Source organism: Amblyraja radiata, chromosome 4 (assembly GCF_010909765.2).
Source record: "Amblyraja radiata isolate CabotCenter1 chromosome 4, sAmbRad1.1.pri, whole genome shotgun sequence".
Classification (NCBI taxonomy): domain Eukaryota; kingdom Metazoa; phylum Chordata; class Chondrichthyes; order Rajiformes; family Rajidae; genus Amblyraja; species Amblyraja radiata.
The window spans coordinates 106,678,555-106,695,339 of record NC_045959.1 but is presented as its reverse complement, the minus strand read 5'-3'; the positions used below and the strand labels follow the sequence as shown (position 1 = coordinate 106,695,339).

At 46.6% G+C, this 16,785-nt stretch overlaps 1 protein-coding gene across 1 annotated transcript in view; it reads left to right on the top strand.

Annotated features, from left to right (window-relative positions):
- Positions 1 to 3,487: 3,487 nt before the first annotated feature.
- Positions 3,488 to 16,785, top strand: part of pskh2 (protein serine kinase H2) — a 57,519-nt gene continuing 44,221 nt past the window's right edge. Inside the window, exons 1-2 of the mRNA XM_033020190.1 lie at positions 3,488 to 3,829; positions 12,824 to 13,490. Coding sequence (XP_032876081.1) covers positions 3,600 to 3,829; positions 12,824 to 13,490 — 897 coding nt within the window. The 5' untranslated portion in view covers positions 3,488 to 3,599. The remainder of the gene's footprint in view (positions 3,830 to 12,823; positions 13,491 to 16,785) is intronic.

Below are 16,785 nucleotides of genomic sequence, written 5' to 3'. Positions count from 1 at the left end.
CTGCCTTTTATATAAGGTTGGCCACCAGATGGCGGCAGATTCCAACTTTAAGTTGACAAGCGCACAGTGATAAGTAGAGCTAGGATGTTTAGGCGTTAAAAAACTCTGAAATAGGCAGGCAAAAAGGCATAATCAAATTTGCAAAATTGGCACAAAAAAGGCATTTATTTACAACAACAAAAAAGGCATAAAAAGGCATGTATTTCCACCACCAAAATATGGTTAAAAATGATAATATATTCTACATTAAATGACCAAAGTTGCCTGGTTGCACATAATTACTAGCATTTTTTCAAATTATTTGATAGATAGATTTGATTTGATAGAATTTATTTGCCACACAACCAGGGTCGGTGGAATTTGGGTTGTCAGCAGCGGTACAATAATAAAGAACACACAACCACAATAAAAATGTAACACAAACATCCACCACAGCATTCATCACTGTGGTGGAAGGCACAGAACTTGGCCAGACCTCCTCCATTTCCCCCCGTGGTCGGGACCTCCACCCTCCGCAGCCGTTGCTGCGGGCGTCCAGATGGTAAGGGACAAAGTCAAAGTCAAGGTAAGTCCAGGATCGGCTCTTCCCCACCGGAGACCGCGGCTTCAGGCTGGTGTAGGCCGCAGGCCGGCGGTCGAAGATTTAAGGTTCCCGCCGCGCCGCAGCCAGAAGCACCGCAGACCGCAGGGCCGGTGGTCGAAGCTCCCCTCCAGGGGTGATGGTAAGTCCATGCCGGACCCGCGGTAGAAGTTGGCCGCAGGCCGGCAGTGATGGCTTCTTCTTCCCCCGGGTCCCCCACGAGGGATCCCGGGCTGTAGACGCCGCGCCAGCTGGAGCTGTGCAGACCACGGCTTCAGGCTGCCGGCTGCCGTGGGCCAGCGAAACGGAGCGCTTCCCTCCGGCGAGCCCCAGCGAGGGCTCACCCGCTCCACGCCGAGAGTCCACGCTGCGCCCGCCGCTGAATTCCCGGGCGCGTCTCCGGGAAAGGCCGCGCAGATCCTTGATGTTAGGCCACGGGGGAGGCGACCTGGAAAAAGTCGCCTCTCCGTGGAGGAGGCGGCCGAAACGGTTTCCCCCTTACCCCCCCCACACCACCCCCCACACAAAACACACCGAGAAACATCAAAAACATACTTTGAAACATACTAAAAAAATATTAAAAAGTTGAAAAAAACTAACGCGCGCTAATGCTAAATTATCTGTTCTGTCAGACAGAATATGCTTCAGTTATGAAAAACTTATTTCTACCTCTGCTGAGGTCACTGGTGCATACCCAAATCAAGCTACCGACGATATATTCATGTCGATATCTTGTGCATTACAACTACCTTTGAGAACTTTAGCTACGTTTTGTATTTCTTTCAGATCTTTGTTAGCTAAAATCATTCTCTCACATTTTCCTTGTATATCTTTACCTACATCGCCAGGAATTTTACGGGTACGTTAGTTACTTTGTTGAAAACCTGCAAGTTATTCACTAATGTTTCACCACGTTTCTCAAGGGAAATGATAGCTTGTCGGAAATTTGCAAAATTGGAAGCAATAGACACAAGTGGAGGGACTGTTTCTGCATGATTCCACTGACGATCCTGACTGTGGCAGATTCTGCTTCATCAAAACAGTTGACGATTTCTTTTATCTTTTCAAAATTTGCAGCATAGTAGAGTACAGCAGAGAGTCATGTACCCCACCTAGTCAAAATGGGCAGAGGAGGTAGCGGAATCTCGGGTGCCATTTCCTTGAACAACTGCACACGTGACAGTGCTTTGAGGAACATTTTCTTGACATTGGAAAGTAGGCGATCGACATTTGGAAACAAGCTACGTATGTGCTTGACAATTTCATGAAGTCCTTGAGCTAAGCATGTCAAATGCGACATTTTAGGGAATAGAACTGTCAGAGCACGAGCAGCTTTTTTCATGTACGGAGTTGCATCAGTCACAAACAGAAGAACATTCTCGTGTTTTATACCTTCTGGCCAAAGTACAGCAAGTGAAGATGTAAACAACTGGGCAATAGTTGTGTTCAAGAAGGAACTGCAGATGCTGGAAGATCGAAGGTACACAAAAATGCTGGAGAAACTCAGCGGGTGCAGCAGCATCTATGGAGCGAAGGAAATAGGCGACGTTTCAGGCCTGAACCCTTCTTCAGACTGATGGGGGGTGGGGGGGAGAAGGAAGGAAAAAGGGAGGAGGAGGATCCTGAGGGCGGGGGGATGGGAGGAGACAGCTCGAGGGTTAAGGAAGGGGAGGAGACAGCAAGGGCTAGCAAAATTGTGAGAATTCAACGTTCATGCCATCCGGACGCAAGCAACCCAGGCGGAATATGAGGTGCTGTTCCTCCAATTTCCGGTGTTGCTCACTCTGGCAATGGAGGAGACCATTGTGCAATAGTTGAGCTGTTTGACTTCTCCAATACTTCCGATGTCAACAAATACTCCTTTGATGGTTGACCTGCCTCCAGTGTACAATTTTTTTAATTGTATGACTGACCTGGCCAGTGAAATTTCACTACACCAATTGGTGTATGTGACAATAAATGAACATTATGAACCTTATGAACCTTATTCTTCCAAACTCTAACGAGTGCAGACGAGTAACAAAAAGCTTCCATTTCAAAAGTTTGAAAAAGGGAAGTTATATGGAACAAGCTGCCGGAGGAGGTAGTTAAGGCAAGTACTATCGAAACATTTAGACAGGTACATGAATAGGATGGGTTTAGAGGGATACGGAGGTTAGCATTACAAAATATCAATAAAGGTTCTTCATTTCAGTGCAGTGAATAAAGCTGAAAAGATCAGAGCAAAGGGACATTCAGGGTTGTAAACATTGTAAATTGGAGGTTGCTAAAGAGGGTGGAAAAGCACACAGATAGTCTAGTTTAGTTTAGTTTAGTTCAGAAATACAGCGCGGAAACAGGCCCTTCGGCCGCGCCGGCCACTGACGCTATCCTACACACACTATGGACAATTTACAATTATACCAAGCCATATAATCTACAAACCTGTAGGTCTTTGGATTGTGTGGGAGGGAACTGGAGCACCTGCCGTGTCATAATCATAATCATAAGCATAAGCATACTTTATGAGCCAAGTATGTTCTGCAACATATGAGGAATTTGAATTACCTTACAGTCCATGCACAAAGTCACACGCGTGTCCACACAAAAACAAAGCAACTATCTTTATAAGAAGCAAATATTCACCAGGAATCTTAAATATGAGAAAATCACACTCTTTTTGAAATTGAAATGTTGAGATTACAAAAGAGCCACTGACAATTCGGGAATAATTAATTCATGAGCAACACTCTGTTGGATGCCAGCAGCATCCGCACCGTTTCTGGTGTCTGTCTGTCTGCACCTGACTTATTCTTGGTTGCTCTTAGCTTCCCTGGCCGTGTGAGGGCGGCGGTGGGACGATGTGGAGAGCGGTGGTGCCTCCAGCCCGGCGTTCACACGGGAGGGCGAGGGAGGAGATCTCTCCCTCTCTCTCTCTGTCTGTGCCTGTCTGTGTGTGTGTAGCGGGCAGGTCCAGGAGTGAGAGAGGCTGGGTGGCTGGGTGGGTGGGTGAGTGGGTGAGTAGCACAATGCCCGAGTGATGGGCTGTGGGACGAGTAAAGTGCTGCCAGAGCCACCGAGGAGCTGCTACGTGGATTTTGTCAAGTCGGTGGTGGGCTGCAAGACTAAAGTGTGTGATGGGGGCCCGCAGAAAGCGGAGTCCATGGGACCGGCCGGTGGTGGGCAAAGCGACGCCAGCTGCCCCGATGGAGCAAGGAGAACCAAGGTGGCCAAGTATCGAGCCAAGTTTGATCCCAAAGTCACAGCCAGGTAACCGAGGCGGCGGCCAAACGATTCTCAAATTGATGGGTGATGGGGGAGGGGGGAGAGAACCAACCTTGTAACTTGGAGACACCAGCAAACTGCAGATGCTGCAATCCTGAGCAAAACGCAAAGAGCCGGAGTGTGAGAGATCTCTGAAAGTCTGAAGCTGTTAAGTCTGAAAGGAATAGGAACCCCGAGGGGAAGACCTTTTCACGAATATGATGGTAGGTGTATGGAAGATAGACACAGAATGCTGGAGTAACTCAGGGGGACACTCAGGGGGACAGGCAACATCTCTGGAGGGAAGGAATGGGTGATGTTTCGGGGTCGAGACCCTTCTTCAGACTGTATGCATTCAGGGTGTATGGAACGAGCTGCCAGAGGAGGTAGTTGAGGCAGGTATATTCAATAACCACATTCAAAAGGACACAGAGTGCTGGAGTAACTCAGCTGGTCAGACAGCATCTATGGAGAACATGGACAGGCAACATTTTGGGTTGGGACTTTAGAATGACAGCGTGGAAATAGGTCCTTCATCCCACCGAGTTCGTGCCGAGCCAGTACATTAGCACTAACCTACACACTCGGGACAATTTTTACAATCTTATCAAAGCCGACTAACCCGAAACAAAACCTGTATATCTTTGGGATGTGGGAGGAATCTGGAGCACCCGGGGAAAACCCACGCGGTCACGGGGAGAACGTACAAATTCCGTACAGACAGCGCCCATAGTCAGGGTCGAACTCGGGTCTCTGGCGCTGCAAGGCAGCAACTCTACTGCTGCGCCACTGTTCTTCAGACTGATTGTAGGTATGAGGGAGGAAAGAAAGCTAGAAGAGAGAGGGGTCACGACCCAAAACATCGCCTGCCCATCCCCTGCACAGATGCTAACTGACCTGCTCTGTTCCTCCAGCACTTAGTGTTTTGCCGAAGATTCCAGCAACTGCAGTTCCTTGTGTCACCTTAACTTACCCATTTAATGAGCGTCAACCGTTATTGTTTCTGATTATTCAGGCTTTTCTTTTAGCAATTGTTCAATGCTTTAGTCAATGTGGTGAAACCAGAAGGCATCTCTCAATTATTTGCAACATTGCAAAGGTTAATCGAAACCCAAACAACAAAAAATATACAGGATACTAGAAATCTGGCACAAAAATGCAGAAAATGCAAGAAAAACTCAGATGGGTTGGATCTGTGGAGAAGGAAACTGTGTTATAACCTCAAGTAAAATTCAAAGTGCTGGAAGAATTCAGAGGGTCAGGCAACATCAATGGAGAGACAAGTTGACAAAAAATGCTGGAGCAACTCAGCGGGTGAGGCAGCATCTATGGAGAGAAGGAATAGGTGACGTTTCGGGTCGAGACCCTCTTCAGACTGATGTCGTGGGGGGGCGGGAAAAGGAAAGGAAGTCGGAGGAGACAGTAGGACTGTGGGAGAACTGTGAAGGGAAGGGGAAGGAGGGAGAAAGCACGGGCTGTCCAAAATTAGAGAAGTCAATGTTCATACCGCTGGGGGTGCAGACTACCCAAGCGAAATATCAGGTGCTGTTCCTCCAATTTGCGCTGGGCCTCACCCTGACAATGGAGGAGGCCCAAGACAGAAAGGTCAGACTGGGAATGGGAGGAGGAGTTGAGATGCTGGGCCACCGGGAGATCAGGTTGGTTAATACGGACTGAACGGAGGTGTTTAGCGAAACAATTGCTGAGCCTGCGCTTGGTCTCGCCGATATAGAGGAGTTGACACCTGGAACAGCGGAGGCAGTAGATGAGGTTGGAGGAGGTGCAGGTGAACCTCTGCCTCACCTGGAAAGACTGATTAGCTCCTTGGATAGAGTCGAGGGGGGAGGTAAAGGGACAGGTGTTGCATCTCCTGCGGTTGCAAGGGAAAGTACCTGGGGAGGGGGTGGTTTGGGTGGGAAGGGACGAATTGATCAGGGAGCTGCAGAGGGAACGGTCTCTGCAGAAAGCAGAAAGGGGAGGAGATGGGAAGATGTGGCCAGTAGTGGGATCTCATTGTAGGTGGCTAAAATGTTGAAGGATTATATGTTGTATGCAACAGCTGATGGGGTGGAAGGTGAGGACAAGGGGGACTCTGTCCTTTTACAAATAGGGGGAGGGGCAGTAAGAGCGGAGCTGTGGGATATATAGGAGACCCTGGTGAGAGTCTCATCTATAATAGAAGAGGGGAACCCCCGTTCCCTGAAGAATGAGGCCATCTCCGATGCCCTGGTTTGGAACACCTCATCCTGAGTGCAGATGCGGCGTAGACGGAGGAATTGGGAGTAGGGGGTAGAGTCCTTACAGGAAGCAGGGTGGGAAGAAGTGTGGTCAAGATAGCCATGGGAGTCAGTGGGTTTATAGTGGATGTCGGTCAGTAGTCTGCTACCTGCGATGGAGATAGTGAGGTCTAGAAACGGTAGGGAAGATGTCGGAAATGGTCCAGGTGAATTTGAGTGCCGGATGGAAGTTAGTGGTGAAGTGGATGAAGTCAGTGAGTTCTGCATGGGTGCTTGAGGTGGCACCAATGCAGTCGTCAATGTAGCGGAGGTAGAGTTTGGGGATAGCGCGAGTGTACGCTGGAACAGGGATTGTTCGACGGACCTTACAAAGAGGCAGGCATAGCGAGGGCCCATGCACGTGCCCATTTCTACGCCTTAGATTTGGAGGAAATGAGAGGAGTCAAAGGAAAGGTTGTTGGGGGTAAGGACCAGCTCTGCTAAGCGGAGGAGAGAATCTGATCCTTCTTCTAACTGAAAAGTCCTGACCCTTAACGTTGTCTGTCCATTCCCTCTACGGATGATGCCTAATCCGCTGAGTTCTCCAGTACTTTATGCTTTGCTCAAGATTCCAACGTGAGTGGCACAGTGACACAGCAGTAGAGTTGCTGCCTAAAGGGCCTGTCCCACTGTACGAGGTAATTCAAGAGTTCTCCCGAGTTTTCCCCCGATTCGAACTCGGAGAATGTCCGTAGCGGGTCCGTAGGAGTTCGTGGATGTCTCGTAGCGGCTCGTACGAGTAAAAAGTAACAATTTTTTTCATCACGAGTATTTTTTTACTCGTGGACATTTTTCACAGTGTTGAAAAAATGTCACGAGTTTACCGGATTTCCCGAGTACCTACCGTTACTCGTACAAGCCGCTACGGGACATTCACGAACTCCTACGGACCCGCTATGGACATTCGCCAAGTTCGAATCAGGGGAAAACTCGGGAGAACTCTTGATTTACCTCGTACAGTGGGACAGGCCCTTTACAGCGCCGGAGACCCGGGTTCAATCCTGACCATGGATGCTTGTCTATACGGAGTTTGTACGTTCTCCCCCGTGACCTGCAAGGTTTATATTCGGGTGCTCCAGTATCCTCCCGCACTCCGAAGACGTACAGGCTTCTGGGCTAATTGGCTTGGTATAATTGTAAATTCTGCCTAGTGTGTAGGATAGTGTAAATGTGCGGGGATCGCAGGTCGGCGCAGACTCGATGGGCTGGTTTACGAGCCTTATCTCTAAACTAAACTATACAGTTCCTTATGACTCCAGAGCTGTAACCTGGCTGAGCTGGTTCTGATGGAAGGCTAGAGAAGGGTAGCCTCTAATCCTCTTTCCACGGTTGCAGCTGAGCTAGTCCAGCAATTTGCTGTTTCTATTTGTTTAAACGGTTAATCATTGTGCCGAAAGTTTGGTGGAGGTTGACTTAATCAGCTCACCTTGTTCCCTACCATGTACTCCTGCCTTTACAATGGTCAATAAAGGTGCGAAACATGTTCTGTGACAGTTCAGAATGAACTCCCATGAACATGGAGCGTTGCGAGGATGTGACATTGGAAGGCAATCTTAACGCACTATAACATTATTCAGAACAGGCTAGATGCGGGAAAACATGTTCCCGATGTTGGGGGAGTCCAGAACCAGGGTTCACAGTTTAAGAATAAGGGGTAGGCCATATAGGACTGAGATGAGAAAAACGTTTTCACCCAGAGAGTTGTGAATCTGTCAAATTATCTGCCACCAAAGGCAGTGGAGGCCAATTCATTGGATGTTTTTAAGAGAGAGATAGATATAGCTCTTAGGGCTAATGGAATCAAGGGATATGGGGAAAAAGCAGGAACGGGGTACTGATTTTGGATGATCAGCCATGATCATATTGAATGACGGTGCTGGCTCGAAGGGCCGAATGGCCTAATCCTGCACCTATTTACTATGCTTCTATGTAAGGAGGCACAAAGTGCTGGAGTAGCTCAGTGGGTCAGGCAGCATCTCTGGAGAACGTGGATAGGTGACGTTTCAGATTGGGAAGGGTTCTGACCCTAAACATCAGCTATTCACGGGGAAGCAAGAAACTGCAGATGCTGGTTTATACAAAAGGACACAAGGTTGATCTCAATGTCAAGCTTTTATCTTCACAATTAATCTTTAAACACATGTTATCTAACATAGGATAGTAGAATACAATCTACAGTGCATTATTCTAAACCGACAAGTATTTTACTGGGGAAGCACAAAGCAAATATACACAAAAAACTGTATGAATGATTCAAAGTTCTTATTTAGCAGAAGTTAACAATCAAAGTAGTTGGTTTTTCTATGCACAACTTGGCTAAAGTGTAGACGCAATGAATTGCAGATGCTAATTTACCACAAAAGATACAGAGTACTGGAGTATCTCAGCGTCTCTAGAGAACATTGACAGGCAACGTTTTAGTCTGAAGAAAGGTCCTGACTCAAAACATCGCCTATCCACATTCTCCACAGATGCTGCCTGACCCGCTGAGTTACTCCAACACTTTGTGTCTAGGAAGTCAGGGACATTTATGTTGTTTTATGATTTCTTTAGTCAGAGGGTGGTGAATCTGTGGAATTCATTGCCACAGAATGCTATTGAGGCCAAATCAGTGGATGTTTTTAAGACAGAGATGGATAGATTCTTGATTAGAACAGGTCAGAGGTTATGGGGAGAAGGCAGGAGAATGGGGTTGGGAGGGAGAGATCGATCAGCCATGATTGAATGGCGGAGTGGACTTGATGGACTGAATGGCCTAATTCTACTCCTATTCCTTATGACCTTATGTTCCATTCGTTCATTTAGTTGTCTGAGCCTTAAGCACAGTACTGCCCCACATAAATATAGCAGTGACAGTGAGATTAATCTATTTAATGTTGCGTTATATGAACTAAGTTGTCAAGGGTTGTACGCCATGGACCTTGGATGGTGAAACGATAGATTGACGCTTTCAAGGGTAGGAAGGAAGGATGGAGAGAAATTATTTCCAGATGATGATTTAAAATTAAATTAGGGTGGCACGGTGGCACAGCAGTAGAGTTGCTACCTTACAGAGACCCGGGTTTGACCCTGATCACAGGTGCTTGTCTGTACGGAGTTTGTACGTTCTCTCTGAGAGCTTCGGTTTCCTCCCGCACTCCAAAGACGCACAGGTTTGTAGGTTAATTGGCTTGGCATAAATGTAAAACAATTGTCCCTAGAGTGTGTAGGATAGTGTTAGTGTGCAGGTATCGCTGGTCTGTGCGGACACGGTGGGCCGAAGGGCCAGTTTCCACGCTGTATCTCGACACTAAACTAAACTAAACTAATGATACACTGACAGAAATTTAGAATATTTCTACAAATACCAAAATTCAAGACATTATTTGTTTCAAATTTAAGCTTGATGGATATTTTATTAAATAAAAATGTAAGAATATACGGAATAGACAAAAATATTTAGAGTCCGGTCACAGATCATCCTTGATCTCTCTGAATGATGAAACTGGCTAGTGAAGATAAACAGCCTATTCTTACATTTCTTACAAAGTTGATTTATCATCTTAGCAACTGACCTTTGTCGGCCTAGTGAACGTATATCAACAGCACACTTAAAATCCTTAGGTCCGCACTTCAATGAGATAGTAGAAATTTCCCATAATTAAGATTTATTATAGCAGGGACAAATATTTGCTTTACTTGAATATAATGTCTAAAAAATACAATAACGAGGTATCCAATGCCACCAGGGCTCTGTATAAGTACAGGAAGGAGTTAGTCATCGAGTTATACAGCGTGGAAACAGGCCCTTCGGACCAACTTGCCAACTCCGACCAACATGTCCCATCTACACTAGTCCTGCCTGCCTGCGTTTGGCCCATATCCCTCTAAACCTATCCATGCACCTACCTAATTGCTTCTGAAACGTCGAAGACACAATTGAAGTTCAGTGAAAACACAAGGAACTGCAGATGCTGGTTTACAAAAAAAGATACAGAGTGCTGGAGTAACTCAGCAGGTCAGGCAGCAGCTCTGGAGGACATGGATAGGCGACGATGCAGGTTGGGACACTTCAGTGAATTTGCATTGGGTTATTAGATTTACCACGATTCACAACAGGCATTTAAAAAAAGCCAAGGATGAAGCCTATGTCTCATCCTGAAAAATACATTTAACAACGAAGCACGATGGCGCAGCGGTAGAGTTGCTCCCTTACAGCTCTTGCAGCGGCAGAGACCCGGGTTTGATCTCGACTACGGGTGCTGTCTGTACTGAGTTTGTACGTTCTCCCCATGACCGCGTGGGTTTTCTCCGAGATCTACAGTTTCCTCCCACACTACAAAGACATACAGGTATGTAGGTTAATTGGCTTGGTGTATGTGTAAATTGTCCCTAGTGTGTGTAGGATCGCTGGTCGGCGTGGAATCGGTGGGCCGATGGGCCTGTTTCCGTGCTGTATCTCTAAACTAAACTAAAGCAGAACATTGCTTTCATTTTCCACAATTTGAAGGAGCAGGAGACATGGTCAACTGATCTTACTGATTCTGGTAAGTTACTTTAAAATGTTTATAGAAAGGATCAATAATCTATGTGTTATTTCTTTTGAACATATGTTCTGATGCCTAAGCAATTTATTTTGACAATTTAGACACAAAATGCTGAAGTAGCTCAGTCTGACGAAGGGTTTTCACCCAAAACGTCGGCCGTTCCTTCTATCCAGAGATGCTGCCTGTCCCGCTGAGTTACTCCTGCATTCTGTGTCTATCTTCGGTGTAAACCAGCATCTGCAGTTCCTTCCTACACTCTTTTGACAATTTGCTTAATGCTCCAGAAACTCCATGAAGGAAGATATTTCCCTGAACCTCTCAGCTACAATTTTAACTCATCACATTTTTATTGTTCATGTCTTTGGCAGTGGCATTGTATTCATTTGATTAAAATCCCACATAACTTTAAAAACTTCATAAAAGATCAATTTTCACCTTCACCAGTCTAATTAATTAAGTTTAGTTTAGAGATGCAGCACGGAGACAGGCCTGTGATCCCCGTACACAAGCAATATCCGACACACTCGAGGGCCAATATTTCCAATTTTACCGAAGCCAATTAACCTACAAAAACCTGCACATCTTTGGAGTGAGGAGGGCAACTGGAGCACCTGGAAATAACCCACGGGGAGAACGTACAAACTCTGCACAAACAGTACCCATAGTCAGGATTGAACCTGGGTCTGTGGCGCTGTAAGGCAGCAACTCTACCGCTGAGCCATTGTGCCGCCCCTAAATAGTTGCCCCTGTCAAATAGAAGTAGGTCCAAGTGGGTCTCCAAATTGGTCATGCTGTACTTAAAGCTTCACAAGGATGAAAAGTGAAATAACCTAGTGTTATGGGGAGAAAGCATGAGAATGGGGTTAGGAAGGAGAGATAGATCAGCCATGATTGAATGGCAGAGTAGTTTTGATGGGCCGAATGGCCTAATTCTACTTCTATTCCTTATGAACTTATGAAATGAAATGTTAGCATTTATTTTGAGGTGACTAGAATGGTCGATAGGATGGTCAAATAGGTTTTCGGCACATTGGCCTTCATCAGTCAGAGTATTGAGTATGGAATGTGCAGGAAGGGACTGTAGTTGCTGGAAAACACTGAAGTGACTATAGAAGTTGGAAGGTCATGTTGCTGTTATGTAAGACTTTTGGGAGACCACGTTGAGAGTATTGTGTTCAGTTTTGGGCACTATGTTATAGGAAAGAGGTAAATTAATTTCCCTCCTGAGATAAATAAAGTTATTTTGTATTGTATCATATGGTCAAGCTGGAGAGGGTGCAAGGAAAGATTTACAAGGGTGTTGCCTGGACTCTAGGGCCTGAGCTATAGGGAGAGTCAAATCAAGTCAAGTCACTTTTATTTCTATAGCACATCTAAAAAACAACTCTCGTTGACCAAAGTGCTTTTTACATTGGAGAGGTTGAGCAGACTCTATTCCTTGAAGCACAAGAGGATGAGATGAGGATGAGGAGGTGATCTTATAGAGGTGTACAACATTATGAGAGGTATAGATTGGGTAGATGCACATTGTCTCTTGCCCAGATTAGGGGAATCGAGAGCCAGAGGACATAGGTTTCAGGTGAGGGGGGAACATTTAATAGGAACCTGAATCCCTCTAAACCTCTCCTATCCACAAACCTGTCTAAATGTTTCTTAATTGTTGCAATAGTACCTGCCTCAACTACCTCCTCTGGCAGCTCGTTCCATACATCCACCACCCTTTGTGTGACAAAGTTACTCCTCCGGTTCCTATTAAATCTTTCCCCCCTCACCTGAAACCTATGTCCTCTCGTTCTCAATTCCCCAACTCTGGGCAAGACACTCTGTGCATCTACCTGATCTGTTCTTCTCATGATTTTGTACACTAAGGTCATAAGGTCATAGGTATTAGGTATTAGGAGCAGAACCCCTGACACCCGTACTAATCATGAAACTATCTATCTCTACCTTAAAAATATCCATGGACTTGGCCTCTACAGTCTTCTGTGGCAAAGAATTCCACAGATTCACCACCCTCTGACTAAAGAAATTCCTCCTCATCCTTTAATTCTGTGGCTTTGTCCTCTGGTCCTAGACTCTCCCACTAGTGGGTACATCCTGTCTACATCCACTCTATCCAAGCCTCTCACTAGTCGGTAAGTAACTGTGCTCTTGGTGGCCTTCCAAATTTGACCAATTTTATTGTCCACTTTAATCAGGTATGAAATCAAGGCCCTTATCGGAAGAGGAAGCTTCAGCAGGGTGGTCAGAGTTGAACATCGAGCCACCAAGCAGCCCTTTGCCATCAAGATGATTGAAACCAAGGCTAAAGAAGGAAAGGAGGTTTGCGAGTCGGAGCTCAACGTGCTTCGAAGGGTGAGCCACCATAACATTATCCAGCTGATGGAGGTGTTTGAGACCCAGGATCGCATTTACATGGTGATGGAGCTGGCCACCGGGGGAGAGCTTTTTGATCGCGTCATCGCCAAAGGTTCATTTACGGAAAGGGATGCCACTCGGGTGCTGCAGATGGTTTTGGACGGGATCAGATACTTGCACACTTTGGGGATTACACATCGAGACTTGAAGCCAGAAAATCTGCTTTACTATCACCCGGGATCGGACTCCAAGATCCTCATCACTGACTTTGGGCTCGCCAATTCTGGGAACAAAGGTGGAGACTGGTCGATGAGGACCACCTGCGGCACGCCAGAGTACATTGCACCCGAGATCCTGCTGAGAAAACCATACACCAACGCGGTCGATATGTGGGCTTTGGGTGTGATCTCTTATATTCTGCTGAGCGGAACTATGCCATTTGAAGATGAAAACAGGACAAGGCTTTACAGGATGATCCTCAAGTGCAACTACAGTTATGTAGGTGAGGTAGGTGAAACTTTTGCAATTGTTTCGATAAAGCTTTGAAGTTTTCAAACTTTTAGGTAACCGTCCTGGGATTTCTGTTTGAGATATATATATAACAAATGTATATAAAGGTACAGGTCCACCCCCGCTTGGCAACTGGTGGTCCGGTACCTCCTTTAATCTCGACGAATTCACGAGAGGGCACTTGAAATCCCCTCCCCCCCCCCCCCCTCCCGAGATATCCCCTGGAAAATGTGTTACCTAGGCCGGGTGAGGCAGTCGATCTCGATGTCATCGCGACTTCCACGGACAGCTTCTGATCGGCGGGCCAGATTTGCCCCCTGCAGCCGAGTCTCTGGAACTCCAGCCTGGCTGGAGCCAGCAGATCTGATCCCATAGCACTTCCACGGCCGTCTTTGCGGGCTGATATCTCAGCCCCCCAGCGGCCTCGGCAGATCGTTCCAGTACCGTTCCACACCTCTCGGTGGCCGTGACCTCTGTTGGTCCGGCAAAACAGAGAATCCAGCAAGGTTCTGGAACCAATGTGATGGACCTGTATATAGGGTTGCCACATGTCCCCTATTAGCCGGGACATCCCGTATATTGGGCTAAATTGGTCAAGTCATGGCAAGTGAGTTTATTGTCATGTGTCCCTGTATAGGACAATGAAATTCTTGCTTTGCTTAAGCACACAGAAAATAGTAGGCATCTACTACAAAACAGATAAATGTGTCCATATACCATGATATAAATATATACACACATGAATAAATAAACTGATAAAGTGCAAATAGCAGAAAGTGGTTATGTACTGGTGAGTAAAATGAATATTCTCGACCCGATGGGTTTTCAATTCTCCAAACATCCTTAATGTTGGTAGTATTAATATATGAGTTTAGAAATTCACTTGATTGGGATTTTAGTTTTCTTTGAGTTGATGATCTATCCAAATAAGCATCCAATGTACAATTTAAGTCTCCACCGATTATTAAGTTTTGTTGTGTACATTCCGGGATATTATTAAGTATTCTCTTAAAAAACAGGGGGCTATCAAAATTTGGTCCATACACATTAAGGAGAGTCACCTTAGGACAATGAAATTCTTGCTTTGCTTAGCACACAGAACATAGTAGGCATTTACTACAAAACAGATCAGTGTGTCCATATTCTGATAAACTGATAAAGTGCAAATAGCAGATAATGGGCCACCAATAATCAGAGTTTTTTCCGAGCCAGGTTTAATAGCCTGATGGCTGTGGGGAAGTAGCTATTCCTGAACCTGGTTGTTGCAGTCTTCAGGCTCCTGTACCTTCTACCTGAAGGTAGCAGGGAGATGAGTGTGTGGCCAGGATGGTGTGGGTCTTTGATGATACTGCCAGCCTTTTTGAGGCAGCGACTGCGATAAATCCCCTCGATGGAAGGAAGGTCAGAGCCGATGATGGACTGGGCAGTGTTTACTACTTTTTGTAGTCTTTTCCTCTCCAGGGCGCTCAAATTGCCGAACCAAGCCACGATGCAACCGGTCAGCATGCTCTCTACTGTGCACCTGTAGAAGTTAGAGAGAGTCTTCCTTGACAAACCGACTCTCCGTAATCTTCTCAGGAAGTACAGGCGCTGATGAGCTTTTTTGATAATTGCGTTAGTGTTCTCGGACCAGGAAAGATCTTCAGAGATGTGTACGCCCAGGAATTTGAAGTTCTTGACCCTTTCAACCATCGACCCGTTGATATAAATGAGGCTGTGGGTCCCCCTCCTACTCCTTCCAAAGTCCACAATCAGTTCCTTGGTTTTGCTGGTGTTGAGGGCCAGGTTATTGCGCTGGCACCATATGGACAGTTTGTCCCGTACGGACCGCCCTTGCCACGTATTTGATTATTACTCGGGTCGAGGGGACTGTCGGGTCAGAACGCCACGTCCGACCCCGCCTCACCCGTCCCGGCGTCGTGCAGCCCATGGAATGCAGCAGCAGCGCCTCGCCCGTGGCCCCGTCGGTCGGTAGCTCGGCCAGCTGTCCGACCTTCGAACCTTCGCTTACAGCCGATACCTCCACCCCTCCTTCTCATGGCCGATCATCGGTTCATGAGTTGGATGGAGTGCCACACTTCGCTCGCGACATCGCGCGGCCCGGGCCAAAACTCCTCAGCTGGCCCGACAGCAGGGTATTGTGTGCAGTCCAGCACCCGGGCCAACTCATCATTCACCCAGCCACGGCCGAGTCAGTCAATGAATTGCCGTCGGGAATTTGTCCCGTATTTTGACCTTTTGTCCTTTATTTGGGAGTGAGAGAGTCGTCAACCCTACCCGTATATGTATAAATGACTTGGACGTAACGGTAAGGTAGAAAAAAATGCTGGAGAAACTCAGCGGGTGAAGCAGTCGGGTCGGTTAGTAGACGAAATGTGTAGGAAGGAACTGCAGATACTGGTTTAAACCGAAGACAGACACAAAAAGCCGGAGTAACTCAGTGGGACTGGCAGCGTCCCTGGAGAAAAAAGGAATGGGTGACGATTCGGGTCGAGTGGGGGAGGGATAGAGAGGAAATGCCGGGGCTACCTGAGTTGAGATATATCAATATTCATACCACTGGACTGTAAGCTGCCCAAGCGAAATATGAGGTGCTGTTCCTCCAATTTACGTTTAGCCTCACTCTGACAATGGAGGAGACCTAGGACAGAAAGGTCCAGTGACTCCCCTGACAGTGTGTTCCAGACACTCACCAATCTCTTGCAAAGGTTCTGCCAGGCACATCTGATAATGTCACAATGGTAGCTTAAGGAATGGGAACCTGATAAGGCCACTGCTACACCTGAGGGCATGGGCTCATTATTTCTACTCATCGGCTGGGCAGCAGGACACAGAATGTTTTAATGCCCAGTTAGTTCAATATTTCAGGTCTGGTCCATTGTTGGCCTGGAGAGGTGATCATTTTAATTATACCTTTCAGAGGAGCTTCCAAATTCACACTGACTAATAATCTGAGTTATTGCACAATGGGCAACACAGTTAACATCACCCAGTTTTACACCAATATCCAAATTCAAAACTATATCCAAAATATTTGTTAAAACATATGAATATAGGTTGTAGGATGGGATTGCACATGGTGGTTAACATCGAAGATAGACACAGAGTACAGGAGTAACTCAATATGTGCTGGAGTAACTCAACAGGACAGGCAGCATCTCTGGGGGAAAGAATGGATGACGTTTCGGATCGAGAACCGTCTTCAGATCTCGACCCGAAACGTCACCCATTCCTTCTATCCAGAGATGTTACCTGTCCCGCTGAGTTACACCAGCATTTTGTGTCTATCTTT